Below are 14,932 nucleotides of genomic sequence, written 5' to 3'. Positions count from 1 at the left end.
TTTTTCATATGTAGTCAAATTTATCAGTCTTTATTGCCTCTGGATGTTTCACCCATGTTTCCTTTTAGTATTTGTATGGTTTCATTTTTAACACTTAGACCCTGGATTCACTTGGAGTTTATTCTTGCATATGGCATTAAGTATGGATCTAATCTCAACTTTCTCCAAATGGCTTTCCATTTGGCTCAGCACCATTTATTAAAAAGTTCACTTTGCCCTGTGATTTGAGATTCTCACCATCTCCCCACACAACCTCTCACTGCCCCCCACCGTCCCCACCAAGACTTGGAGGAGCATCTGAGCCGAGAGCATGGCATGGCACACAAAGACTAACCAAACTATCAAGCTTCCTTACATGCAAGGATGCGACTGGGAGAATAATGCTCAACTCAAAGATCCAGGAGGGGGATAAAAAGGGCTGGAGAGGTCACAGTGCAATGGGAAGGCAAAAAAACAACCAAGGAAGCTGGATGGTGATGAGACAGATTGAAGCTGAGATAACAAGCAGCACAGGAGACAGAAATAGAAGAGTCAGTCCCTGGCATTGCCTCAGCTCGCCTGTCCCACTGCCACAAACTCTTCTGGCAGAAACAGCCCAGAAAACAAGCTCCAGAAATCCCGAGATGTCACTCCAGTCAGAATGGGCATCATCAAAAAATCTACAAACAATAAATGCTGGAGAGGGTGTGGAGAAAAGGGAACCCTCTTGCACTGTTGGTGGGAATGTAAATTGATACAGCCACTATGGAGAACAGTATGGAGGTTCCTTAAAAAACTAAAAATAGAACTACCATAGGACCCAGCAATCCCACTACTGGGCATATACCCTGAGAAAACCAGAATTCAGAAAGAGTCATGTACCAAAATGTTCATTGCAGCTCTATTTACAATAGCCAGGACATGGAAGCAACCTAAGTGTCCATAACAGATGAATGGATAAAGAAGACATGGCACATATATACAATGGAATATTACTCAGCCATAAAAAGAAACAAAATTGAGTTATTTGTAGTGAGGTGGATAGACCTAGAGTCTGTCATACAGTGAAGTAAAAGTCAGGAGAAAAACAAATACCGTATGCTAACACATATATATGGAATCTAAAAAAAAAAAAAAAAGCTCTGAAGAACCTAGGGGCAGGACAGGAATAAAGACACAGACGTAGAGAATGGACTTGAGGACACGGGGAGGGGGAAGGGTAAGCTGGGACGAAGTGAGAGAGTGGCATGGACATATATATACTACCAAATGTAAAATAGATAGCTAGTGGGAAGCAGCCGCATAGCACAGGGAGATCAGCTCGGTGCTTTGTGACCACCTAGAGGGATGGGATAGGGAGGGTGGGAGGGAGATGCAAGAGGGAGGGGATATGGGGATATATGTATATGTATAGCTGATTCACTTTGTTATAAAGCAGAAACTAACACACCATTGTAAAGCAGTTATACTCCAATGAAGATGTTTTAAAAAAAATAAGAAAGAAATCCTGAGATGTGATCAATGAGAAAATATGCAGCCACAACAAAGGAGGAATTCTCCTCAAGTTAAAAAGATTTATTACCATTTCAGCCTTCATGTGAGCCCAGAACCCGGGGCTGGTCATGGGTGATTAAGTTGTCATGAGAGGACAGGACAGTGAACAAACCCAGGCACCTGACATGAGTCCACCTCTCTTCGCTGGATCCCTGCTCCACAGTGGCTGCTGGCGGGTCCACCTGTTCAGCCTCTGCCCCACTCAACCTGACAGTGCTCCAAGGCCAGGGCAGGCAGCCTCGTGATCCCTGAGCTCACAGCTCTGAGGCCGCCTCTACTCCCCCAGCACTGGAGGAGCATTCTAGGGTCAGGCACTATGGATTTGACCCGATGGAGGGAGAAACAGCGCTGGAGGAGTTGTCTCAAGGTTAAAAGGACAAGGCATGCATGTTCTTATATCCAAGGCCACGAACTGGCCACCCATGAGCCAACCAGATTTCCCCAGTGACAAGTCTGATTGGCCCCTTCTGCCTGCTCAGTATTTAAAAAAATAATTCGTTGCCAATATTTTAAAATTGATTTCATATAAAAGTCTGGATTTCTGGCTTCTCGAGGGAAAAAGAAATTGAGAATATTTGGCAATGCTGGGCCCATACTCTCCTGTGGTACTCACTGGCTATAGCTAGATAGCAGCTGTCCCTACGGACCAGATGTGCCCTTTCCAACTCACCCCAGTCCCCACATCCCTGATTATACCCCTAGCTCGAGACTGGGCAGCAGCTGCCTCGGATCAGTTATGTTATTATACAAAGGAAAAAATGGAAGATGTGCCCGCAAACAACATGTTCCTCGTGGTCCTCATCACTTACTGATGTCTTGCGCTTTGCCCTGCAGGTACCTGAGTTCGCAGACTGTATTAAACACATAGAGCATTCTCAGATATCTCTCCCATCACATGCCTTGCCTCTCCAGGACACACCGTGCCCCACTGTTAACTGGGCAAGTCTAGAAAAGAACACTAAATCATAGACGTTAATGGAGGAACAGACTGAGATCGACTCCTTCAGATCCTTCATTGTAAGAGGGGGTGGGAGTAAAATGAAAACTGTTAGTACTCTCACTCTGCTTTTAGGTCAGTGACACACTGACCTAACACTGACGTGTTAGCCCCCTTCCTTGACTGTTTAGAAAATGAGTTGAGCTCTTAGAGAAAGACATGGGGGTGAGGAGGAAAATGCAGTGGCCAGCCCAGTAGATGTCCTGGGCTGTCAAAAACCACCAGGCTCATCCGCCCTTAGGTTAGGGCTGCTGGCCCACACCTAAAAATTTTGTAGGTGGCATAAAATGACTTTCAGCGGGGGAGTGTCGTCATTGTAGAAAGGGGCTTGAGAAAGGACAGAGAGTAGAATCTGGCCTTGGCCAACGTAAGACAGAAGAAGAGGATGCCTTCCTCACACCCTCTTCATTCTGCAGTGGCAGGTGCCACCTTTTTTGCCCTTTAGAGAGGCGGAGATTTTGACACAGCCCAGACGCTTCCCGTTGATGCTTAGGATGATCTCCGAGCGGTAGTTCCCACTGCTGAGCCAGATGGGCAGCTCCAGGTCAGGCAGGAAGAAGTCAGACTTGGGCAGTGAGTAGGTACCCTGTGGGAAAGGCAGTGGACCACAGGTCAGTGAGAGCCTACAGATGGGACTCTCTCCTGGAGTGACCTCTAGGATTGCAGCTGCAAACTGCCCCTCCTCCCACTCTCCTAAGAGCCATGTAGAACATAGAATGTGATAGCAAAAGCACACCAGAGGTCAGATCGAGCTTCAGGTCTCCCATTCACAGTTGGATCAACTGAGGCCCCCAAAAGATAAGTGATTCAGGATAGATCATATCAATTTACACCCACAGACATCCAGGTCTGCAAGAGAATGTCTCCAAACCCCATGTCTCTACTCTAGTCACAGGGGGAATGCTCTCCCCTCCCTATACTTACTTGTTTGAAGGGACAGTGACAGGGAAGCCCATAGGTGTGCAGGGGTTCTGGGCAGGGATTCTCATGGGGAGTTAACACTTCAAGCACATTACAGAAGTTCTCATAGGTGCAGCTGCCAAATTGCTCCATACATGGGACTTTGACCCAAAAGCCAGCCACCTCCTTCTCCAGAGTTAATACCACCTGGTGAGAGAGTTGGAGAAAGTGTAAAATTCCAAGGCAAACATACCAGTTCCTCTGCCTCTTTAAAAGGCCAGCATTTTATTTTAACAGAGTTTTTAATTGGACGGGATCTGGGAGATATTCTGATCGAGAAATGACAATATTGTGGCACATGCTCCAACACTATCCTTTCCTGTGCCCATGGCAGACATTAATAATCAAATGTAACTTTTTTTCCCCCCTGCACTGATCCACACAGTCTTATAATTCTTTAGGTAGTCACCACCCATTGGCTGAAGTTGAAATGCACTTGTCATCTAACTGCTAATTGGCTAACTGTGGCATTGCTTCTAGACTTTCCTTCTCAGCCCAATCTTGGCTTCAGAACCTTTTCCTTCAGAGGACTTCAGGCAGCTACCACCAACTGATTGGAGTTGGTTACCAAGATGAAACCCATCTGCTATTCTTGGATCCTATTTTCTCTGTACAGCCATAGAAGACAACTGAAAACAATAGGAATTTACAGAGAGATCATTTTGGGATTGCTATTAGGAAGATCTTAACAATCATAGTGAGGTTACAACAGATGGAACTACCTCAAGAAGAGGTGGGCTGCCTGGACCCTGTTGGGGAAGCTACAAAAGGACTCCTGCACCCAGAGAGAAGCTGGATGGGGAGATCTGTGAGTACTTCACACCTCCATGCTGCCATGATTCTGCTCCTGTTCTGGAGGTGGGGGCTGACCAGTTGTGCCTGGCACAGGCTAAGCATTCACTAAGTATTAGCTGCCTAAGAGCCAAATGAGTTGTGCCTTAGGGACCATGTTCGTATCCCCCCAAAGGTGTCAGGGAAAAGTGTCAGGAAAGGGCAGGAGGAAGTCTGATCCTCTGTGGGTGTAATGGCAGGAAACCACTCTCGGCTGTAACATCACAGCATCCTATGAATCCCAGCCCCCAAGCTCACTTGATTCAGGGCTTTTGTTTCTAAGAGACAAATCCTGGATGGGCACTTATTCCTCTTGAGGCTGCTGGGCTCAGGCTGGCTCCCCAGGCTGTGGACTCAGTCTTGCAACTGGCCCAGGTGTCAGGATCCAGGTCCAGGAGGAAGGGATAAGTCCGCGCAGGCTGTATCCTGAGTGGACAAACTCAAATTTGCCTCATCCCACTCTGCTGACCCACACGTTATTCCCCACCCCAAGTCATGCACAGTCCCCTCCCAGCCCTCCTGTCTCCTCTCCTGCCAAGCCTGCCTCAACCCCTTTGCCTAGAAAGAGCCGAGGGCCTGGAGTGGAATGCTACTTCGGCCACTTCCTACTCTTGTGCCCTTGGGGAATTTCTTCTGTCTCCATCCCCTCATCTCCAAAATGGGATATTTTAAGAGTGTCTGCCTCTCTCACAAGGTCCCACTGAGTGAGACAATGCCTGTCAAACACTTAGCATAGTGCCTGAAGTCCAAAAATTACTTCCTGCTGGACTTCTCCCCTCAGTACCCCTCCTTGTTTTGCTAACACCCCAATGAAAATGGTTGAGCCAGTTCTGCCCTGAACAAGAAAGAACACCCAGCTGAGGGGACCAGCGGGGACCAAGTCCTGCCTGGGCTCCTCCCACCACACTGGAAGCCTGTGGGGCTGCATCCACCAGGAGCCAGGCCTCCCCCAGCCAGGACAAGCACAGCACAGGAGGTACTCAGCGGGGGCACCCCGAACTTAAGACAACAGTCATGCCTGCCGTTTAGGGATTACAAACCATGGCTGATTTTCCAGTCTTTGTTCTCAGTCTACTTGTTCATATGGCTCAGAAGAGCAAGCAAGGGGAGTTCCCTGGGCGGTCCAGTGGTTAGGACTTGGTGCTTTCACTGCCATGGGCCCGAGTTCAATCCCTGGTTGGGGGACTAAGATCCCACAAGACGTGCAGCGTGGCCAAAAAAAAAAAAAAAACCAAGCAAAGCTGAGTAATAAGGGACCATCAATCCCTCTACTCCAGGACTACCTTAGCACCTCCACAGCTCAACCTAAATAAACCCCTGTGTCATGGGACCTGGTTCCACAAGACGGACAGAGGCACTGACAGGTAATGGAATCAGGATCCCTGTACCCACCAGGGCACTTGGGCAAGTCCTTTCCCCACTCAGGCCTCTGCTCCTCCATCTTGACCATGGAGTATTTGGATCTCATGATCTTGAAGAGACCTACCAGTTCTGACATCCTAAGAGTCAAAGTTTCTTACAAGTTGAAAACAATGACTTTTCTCTTGGCCTCTAGCTCAGGGCTAGGCACACAAGGCTCTAGATAAAGACCCACTGATAGGGGCCTCCTTGGTGGTGCAGTGGTTAAGAATCCGCCTGCCAGTGCAGGGGACACGGGTTCGAGCCCTGGTCTGGGAAGATCCCACATGCCATGGGGCAACTAACCCCGTGTGCCACAACTACTGAGCCTGCACTCTAGAGCCCACGAGCCACAACTACTGAGCCCGTATGCCACAACTATTGAAGCCCACGTGCCTAGAGCCTGTGCTCCACAACAAGAGAAGCCACTGCAATGAGAAGCATGAACACCGCAACGAAGAGTAACCCCGCTTGCCACAACTAGAGAAAGCCCGCACACAGCAACAAAGACCCAATGCAGCCAAAAATAAAATAAATAAATTAAAAAAAAAAAAAAATCCACTGTTAGCAACTGACTTGAAGGGGAGACATTTGATGAGATCGGGGAAGGGGCAGTTATATCTCAACCACAGGGCTCAGGCAGGGGCATTGCAGGTACAGGACTTTAGAGGGGAAAAAAAAAGCTAAACCATCAGGGCTGAAAGCTACGTGTCTAAAAGCCTGAAATAAGTGTACATGCCAAATGTGGTAGCAGTTTACGATTCCTGAGGAATGGGAAACCAAGGTCTCAGAGGCTGGAACATGAGAGCTCAAAGAAGGGAGTTCTAAATTATGCCAAATCCTGTGGAACACATCAAAAGAAGAAAAAGGCGTTCCTGGACAAGACTCCAACCTTGCCCATGGCTCACAGAATCTGGCGCATCCAACTTCTCAGAATTGTAGCTGGCATCAAGTCCATCCAGGTTCCAAATGGGACTTTTTTTTTTCCTTAATATTTTTTAAAATTTATTTTATTTATTTTTGGCTGCGTTGAGTCTTCATTGCTGCGCGTGGGCTTTCTCTAGTTGCAGTGAGCGGGGGTTACTCTTCGTTGCAGTGCCCGGGCTTCTCACTGCGGTGGCTTCTCTTGTTGCAGAGCTCGGGCTCCAGGCACGTGGATTCTTAACCACTGCGCCACCAGGGAAGCCCCAAATGGGACTTTTGATTGAAGAAATTTCACTTCAGCAAGGTCAGAAGAGGAGGAGGAGGAGGTTTCTCTCCTGCCACTAACAGGTACATGGCCTGGACCAGTCACTCCTCTCTGGGCCCCAGTAACAAGGGGAGAAGCCATTAACCTTAAGAGCCCTTCAGGCTCATACAGTGCTTGCGTCCTAGCAGCTCTCCTGGGGGGCGGGGGTCTTTGCTGTCAAGAGGAAAGTCCTGGCGTACTCCCCTGCTAAAACTCCAAGCACTAATTCCACCTCCCTGCCAGAAAGAGCTCAGGAATAGGAAACATTAGATAGGTAAGGACACCAGCCTTGAATGCTGACCTGGGGCAAGTTGCATCCTTCTCTGAGCTTCAGTGTCTCTTATCTGTAAAAGAAGACTCATCATCTTTTCTCCTACACAAGTGGTGAGAGGCTTTCGTTTAATAGCTAGTATGCACATACCCTAAAAAGATAAAGGAACCAAATCAAAAATATATACATAAGAGAAATGTAGGAGGAAGGGAAGAGGCAGTGGGAATCTGAGTCCAATTTTAAAAAGCTCAATGGCCCAAATTTATGACAGGTAATAAAGTACAGACTGACGATGGTTCAACTTACAATTTTTCAACTTTACGATGGTACAGAAGCAATACACATTCCGTAGAAACTGTACTTCCTGTTATGAATTGTGATCTTTTTCAGGGCTAGCAATATGCAGTAGCATTCTCTCTGGAGATGCTGGGCAGTGGCAGGAAGCCACAGCTCCCAATCAGCCGTGCGATCACGAGGGTAAACAACTTAAACCATTCTGTACCCACACAACCATTCTGGTTTTCACTTTCAGTACAGTATTCAATATTCAACACCTTATCATAAAATAGGCTTTGTGTTAAATGATTTTGCCCAACTGCAGGCTAATGTACATGTTCTGAGTGTGGTTAAGGTAGGCGAGGCTAAGCTGTGACGTTTGGTAGGTTAGGTGTATTAAATGCAGTTTCAACTTAACGAGATTTTTCAACTTATGCTAGGTTCACTGGGATGTAAGTTGAGGAAGATCTATAATAGAAAATGGGTGGGGGGAACCCATCTTAATGGCCTACAAAGAAGCCAGGAAAAGGCTGGGGAAAGAAAAAGGAGTTCACCAGCTTTTTCCTTCCAAGTCAGTTGTACTGCATCAGTGTTCTTGGAAACGTCTGCAGTTTGCATGGCAGTGGCAGAAGAGCAAGCACGATGGCCAGCTCGCCAAAGAGCTCTTTGCTCCAGACTCAGCGGAGGTAGTGTAGAAATGTGACCCTGGTAGAAAATCACTTGAAGAACAGCTAAAGAAAATGCAGTGACGTAGCCTGTAGAAGACTTGGGAAGAGGTGCTGGACAAAGCAAAGCTTGAGAGCTGTTTGCACGTACAGGACTCTGTCTGGGTCAAAGAAGCCACAGGAAGAGATTGATACTAACGGAAATATTAACAAGGGCTAACATGTACCGAGCTGGTCTTGTGTGCCAGGCCCTGTGCAAGGACTATCCATGTTATTAACTCAGTAATCGCTCAGAGAAATGTATGAGGTAGGGGCTGTGATTAACCAAGTCAAAGGGTAGTTTCAGGTACACAGATTCCAAATCAGAAAACCTTTTAAAGAGTCAAAAGGAAACTGGTGCCAGAAGAGATCTGCACCAGGACAGGCTGAAGGCATACAAGAATACGGTATATGTCACAACTACTAAGCCCACACGCTCTGGAGCCCGCGCGCCACAACTAGCGAGAAGCCCTGTGCCTTGCGACGAAGAGTCCGCATGCCGCAACGGAGACCTGATGCAGCCAAATAAACAAATAAATATTAAAAAAATAATAATATGGTATAAAGGTAGCAATGCAAACCAGTTAGGAAAGGACTACAATATATGGAGTTGCAATGGATACACAGAAAGTTTCTATTGTTCTGTATGAAAACATGCAAATATCCACCCCCAAAACAGGCAACAGGCATGAATGAACTGGTTATTCCTAAACAGAAATACAAAAGGCAAATAAACTTATGAAAGGACATTTAACAAATCTATGCTTCTTTTGCTGCTCTGGGATTCCAGGATTCCAAAATTATTCAGTTCCCTGAGCATACATGCCTCAGGGCCCTCCCTCTGGCCCACAGCACCTTCCCTTCAGCACCTCCCTGACCCTGCCCACCCCTGGGCTCACCTTCAGAGGATCTTTGAGGTTCGCAGTGGTCCTGACCTCAGCGCTGATGGTCATGTTCCCAGGAATGACAACGGGGTCAGGTTCCACAGTCAGGCTGTTGATCACCACAGGGTCCTTCCCCTTATCGCAGTTATCCCAGGAAAAGCTACCAAGCTGGGAGAGCTAAGGACAATAAGGCAGCAAGAAAAGAAGAGAAAAGAAAAGTTGACAAGAGGAACTCTCACAGGTTAGAAGGATTAACAGAGCAGTTTACTGACAGTGTGCCCGTGGGCGAGGTACCTGCCCTCTATGAGCTTCATCTGCAACTCCACATCTGTAAACCTGGAATAACACTGGTCCTACACATTTCATAGGCAGGACTAAACTAAAAGACAATCTCCAAAAAGTGTGCCGTGAACTATAGAGCACAAAATCACAGACCTTGTACTTCAAAACAGGAGACTAACCATATCCACCTTTGGTAGATACCTTCTCTGATCTCTCACCTCCCTGCTCCCCACTCCTCTCCAACTAGTCTTGGCATCTCCTTAGAGGGAGGCTTTTGGAGGATTCGGCTTTGCAGCCCATGCCCAGAACTTTATTCACGTCACACCCCAAGCCCAATCCAGGGCCAGGAACAATAGGGAACACAAAACACAGGGGGAAACATAACAACATCTAACACCCTACCCTCAAGGAGGCACAATTAGCCCAGGGAGGGACTAGGACACACCTGAAAAGATCCCCAGTGGGCCATCTGTTGATGAACAATCCCTAGTGAACAAACTTCCGCAATCCTAACCAGTACTTTCTTAACTCCCATTGCTCATGCCCTGCCCTGTCCCACACCCCAACTCATTCCCCTCCCCTCTGCTGAGCCATATCTCCTCTTCTTCCTCCACATCCCCCAAGAGGTCTCCTGATTCCTGATTCCACCATCGTGTCCAACTACACATGACCACTGACTCCCCACTCCCACAGAACCCTGTCTATGATCTTTAACACTTCCTATACCATGCAGACTCTGCCCACCCACTCACACCTTTCCCAGCCCCCTGAAGGCCACCTACGAGAGACTTTCAGCATTCCCACCATGCACATCCCATCTTAGAAGGAAAACCTGCCAGTCCCACATCCCCAAGTTGACCCCCGTCATCAACACAGCCACAGGTAGGTGGGCCAAAAGAGAATACTTAACCCAGGCCAGGCGTACAGATTCTCTCTGCCTCCAATTTGGGAAGTGAGACAGAGGCAAAATCATTCAGAGGACTTTGGGCTTTGAGCTGTCATGGGGTCATAAGCTTTAAGGCAGAGCCAGAACACCTAGACTCATGACCAAGCCAAAGGGACAAGAACTAAGGGCTCTGTTGGTCTGTGGAAAAGAGAACAGACAGAGTCGCCCCCTGCCTCCGGCCCCCTATCTAAATAGGCAGTGAGGGGGAACAGCCAAGGGCATGGTTTTAGACTAAGATATGGGTAAATCAAGGCTTTAGTTGGTAGACATGGCTTGAAATCATAGCTCGACCACCATATCATGTGACTCTACAGGCCAGTTTCCCCTTTGGAGCTGCAATTTCCACATCTTTTAAGTGGAGTCATTTCTACTTTCCTCCCAGACCTGTTGCGAGGGTGAGAGCATGGACATAAAGCTCATAACACAATGCCAGGCACAAAGCATGAGCTGGCTCCCTAAATGATAGCCATTAGACATCCCAGTCGCCACTTCCTGCCATTAGTTCCATGAGGTTCCTTGTATACCTGGAATAAACTTCCCTTTACTTGAGCTTCTTGGAATGGGCTTCTGTCCCTTGGAATGAAGCATTGGGCCATGACTAAGAAAGGCCTCATTCATCCCTGCATTCCCCACAGCCCCTTAGACAGGGTAGGTACCAACAAATGTTTCCTTCAACATTCATTCCGCAGATATTTATGAAGCAGTGATCACAGGCCCGGGGCCAAGGGCTGTTCATAGAGGTAAACAATTAGAAATGTGCCTGCCCTGCGATGAGGAGCTTACAGTCCAATGTACATAAATATTACCCACTATGATCTCTGGGTGCCATAAAAGAAACAAACAGAGGGTCGTGTTGAGAGTAACAAAGGACTCACTTAAATAGGGTGATGAGGAAGTTATAATCCTGCAAGATGAGGAGTCAGCCATGCAAGTACTGAAAGAATGTTCAGGCAGAGGGAACATGGGCAAAGGCCCCGCACTGGGAAGACGCTCAGCTGCTCTGGGCCCTACAAGGCCAGTGGGCTAGATGTAGTGGATGAGGCACCCAGGTAAGCTTAGAGGGGTGGCAGGGTCATTTAATTCATGCCAGACCTCATAGGTCATCATCAGGAGGCTGGATTTCCTATAAGTGCCATGGAACGCCATTGCAGGAGAGTGCCATGCTCTGGTTTATGGTTGAGAATGGACTGCAGAGGGTCGAGTTTAGAACACGGGAGACCAATTAGAAGGCCACTATCAAATGAAAGCATGCCTGGGATTAAGAGTTGGGCTGGAGGGTGGGTAGGAGGACTAGCCGTTTTCTAGAGCTGCTTTCACAAATTCCAAGGCAGCCAGATTCACAGCGAGGATTGATTCCAGGCTGGAGGAAGTGTCCAGAGAACACTGCTCCTCCTTCCCTCAGGCTCTGGGGATATTTAACAAGGTGCTTTGTCGATGGCTGACTAGAGGCTTCTGTCGCAGTGAATTCTGCAGCTGAGTCCAGTCTCATCTGGAAAAGGAAGCATGATGTGTTAGCAATGCCCACTAAGGGCAGGCCTGGCACCAGATATTTGTCATCCCAGCCTAGGCTAACATGTGGGAAGAGGCAACGTATGGCAGAGGGCAAAGGCACAGCTGTGGAGGCAGAAATATGGGTCCAAATCACAGACCTGGATTAAAACCATACCTCAGCCACTCTTACTAGCTGAGAACATGCGTCAGTTGACCCCTCTTGAGGCTCAATTTCCTCATATATTAAATGGGCATAACTATATCTTCTCACAGGGCTACTGTAAGAGTGAGAAGTTTGTATACAGAAAGTACAGGTCACAACTCAACACTGTCACAGCCATGAAAACACAAGACTGAGAAACTGTCACAGACCAGAGGAGACTGGGGAGACAGGACAACACATGCAACGTGGTGCCCGAGATTGGATCCTGGAACAGAAAGAGGACGTTAATGGGAAAACTGGTAGAATCCAAATAAAGTCTAGAGTTTAGCTAGTGGTAATGCACCTATGTTGGTTTCTCAGTCTTGACAAATGTACCATGGTAATACAAGATGTTAACATTAGGGGAAACTGAGTGAGGAGTGTGTGGGAACTCTGTACTGTCTTTGCAACTTTTCTGTAAGTCTAAAATTACTCCCCTAAAAAAGTTTATTAGGGAAATAAAGAGCAAAGCACATGGCTCAACACATAGCACATAGTATGTGCACGATAAATGACATTAGACAGTTATCAGAGAGTCTATTAAGTACCTATTTTGCGCCCAGCCTGGGGCTAGACATTCTCCCCTTTTATCTAAGGATCACCACAGCCCAGGGTCATGAGGAACTGGAACTCCGGTTTCCCGATGCTCAAACACTCACTATCACCCCACAGCCTTCATGTGGCCCAGGGTTTCAGGGTAAGGGTTCCGAATCACATGAGCCCAGAGAAGACCCGGATGATAGCAGATAAGAATGGAAAGTGCCCCGTGCTGTGTAATCTCAGATGAGTCCCCTATCCTCTATGGGGCTGGGTAAGGTGGGTGAACTCCCTGATGTCTCATGGCCTCTCTAAAACTGCCAACGTAAGACCCTCTGGTCTGGGACGGCATCCACAGGCAAGACATGTAGGAGAGCGGGGATGTAGGACTGGTTCCAGACTTAGCCACACCACCTCATAGTGGTCAGACCTGGAGCCAAGAGAAACATTCTCAACCTACACTCAGGGACTAACTGTGAACCCTCCGGGCCAATAAGGCCAAGAGTTCTTTGCTCCTCCATTCAATAGGCAAAATAGACTCCTTGCCCCTGGGGCAGGGTGAGGCCGAGCCCACTGGCTTCTATCACTTTATGAGTTTAAGATATAAGAGCTTTTCCATCCATGGAAGCATTTCCCTTCACCCACAACCATCAAAGAAAGGCAGGTTGGTACTATCAAGCCCATTGTACAGATAAGGAGACCAAGGCTTAAGGAGCCCAAATGCCACTCCCATGGATTAGAGACAGAGGAGGAATCAGAAGCCAAGCCTCCTAGTCCTATCCCAACTTTCCCTCACACCACCCTGTTCCTGGCTTTGACAAATATTTCCAAGGAGGTTGGCGGGAGGGGACCTAGGCTGGGCCTCTCTCTTTGACTGCTGCCAGAGATACTAAGTGTCTGGCCCCCACGTATGCAGCAAAGAGGCCATGGAACTAGGCTTCTCTACTTCTCAGAATGACAGAACTTCCCCTTCCCCAGGGTCTGGAGCACAGGGTGACTGAGAAGATAGGGAGAAGCTTGTAGGCTGGCGCCTCTCCATGCCTCACATCCAGGAGTAGGGCTGCACCTTTGTCGCCAGAGGAGCAAGTATGGACCTTCTGGGGTGAAGAGCCTCTCAAACCCACCCACCCACCAGGAGGAGCAGCGCCTCAGAGCAGTACAGAGGGGAGGGGAAGGGTACCAGGCATTTTCATGGCGGAAAAGAGAGGGCACGTAAACGGGGCTGCGTCTCTGCGCCTGGGATTAGAGCCTTGGTCTTGCAGTTCCGTAAAATTTCACTCAGACGTTTGGAAAGAGGACAGGAGTACAGACATGACTGAGATTAACCCTTCCAAAACAGTCTGGAGCAGAGCAAAGCCTTACAGCCCACCCTCTGTACAGATGGGGAAACTGAAACCCGCAGAAAGCAAAGGACCCACTCAGAGTCCCACAGTTAGTGACTTTGGGAGGCCCTGCTGCAAAGAAGTAATTCTAGAGATCGGAGAGGCCACCCCCATATCCCACCCCAGCCCGCACATCCCGAGCTGGGCTGGGATGCTGGAAGCAGCCTCCTAAAGGAGAGGGTGCTCACCCAGTTCGAGAAAATGCGTGCAGGAGCCGCTGGGCCGGCGAGAAGCAAGCCCAGGGAGATGAGGACAGGAGCCTGCATCAGGGGGTTCATCGCAAAGGGTGGGTCCTCACCGAGTTAACTACAGGGTTCGTGGAGGCGACGATGCCTTTAAATGCCTGCCTGTTTCGGTTATGCAAAGCTGTGCGTTGCTATGCAAAGCTGAGTGCGGCTACTTCCCCGTGCGTCCCGCCCCCTCCGGATCTGAGATTTCGGGGCTGGGGATTGGATAGAGCTCTCCCGGCTCCGCCCCCCAATGGTTCCTCCTTTAGCCCCGCCCTTCGCGCGTGGGCGACAGGCCCCGCCTTCAGTGGCGGAGGCGGAGTCTGAGGAGAAAAGGGGCGGGGCGAGGCGGGGCGGGGGGGAATGAGCGCGCTACAGGGAAGGGAACAAGAGCTCCAGGGAGGGGCGGAGCTTAACTCGGGGCGGGGCCGGAGTGCGAGGAGGGGTGGGGCTGTTGTTTCTGAACTCACGCTGTTAACCGTCACTGCTGGAAGGGCCATCATGGTTTCGTTCGCCCAAGTCCTTCTTGACAAAAATATCATGCCCCCTACCGATACTACGCTTCCCCTTAGCTGTGTTACGAATCACTGTGTCTTTTAAATAATTATTATAATGATAATGATAACTTTTAGTAAGTGCTTTAATACATGCCAAGCGCTATTAAGCACTTACGAGGGAATCCATTTTTTTGCCCCACTTTACCACTGAGGAAACGTACATGATAAGGCAGGTTAGCTTTGCCAAGGTCACACAACTAAGAAGTGATAGAGCAAGGATTCTGCT

The 14,932-nt window shown here is 48.6% G+C and overlaps 1 protein-coding gene across 2 annotated transcripts; it reads right to left on the bottom strand.

Annotated features, from left to right (window-relative positions):
* Positions 1 to 2,496: 2,496 nt before the first annotated feature.
* GM2A (ganglioside GM2 activator) lies at positions 2,497 to 14,206 on the bottom strand. 2 transcript variants are annotated; one of them, XM_068534553.1, is made up of 5 exons: positions 14,128 to 14,200; positions 9,885 to 9,892; positions 9,098 to 9,259; positions 3,455 to 3,637; positions 2,497 to 3,116 (listed from the first exon to the last, which is right to left on the bottom strand). In XM_068534553.1, exons 1-5 carry the CDS (start codon positions 14,198 to 14,200, stop codon positions 2,925 to 2,927), a joined length of 618 nt encoding a protein of 205 aa, XP_068390654.1. In that variant the 3' UTR covers positions 2,497 to 2,924. The 2 variants fall into 2 exon arrangements, with proteins under 2 accessions (XP_068390654.1, XP_068390655.1); XM_068534554.1 differs by lacking the exon at positions 9,885 to 9,892 and having other exon boundaries at positions 14,111 to 14,206.
* Between the last annotated feature and the right edge of the window lie 726 nt (positions 14,207 to 14,932).

This window comes from Eschrichtius robustus, chromosome 2 (assembly GCF_028021215.1).
Source record: "Eschrichtius robustus isolate mEscRob2 chromosome 2, mEscRob2.pri, whole genome shotgun sequence".
NCBI lineage: Eukaryota > Metazoa > Chordata > Mammalia > Artiodactyla > Eschrichtiidae > Eschrichtius > Eschrichtius robustus.
This window is presented reverse-complemented; position numbering and strand designations above follow the sequence as displayed.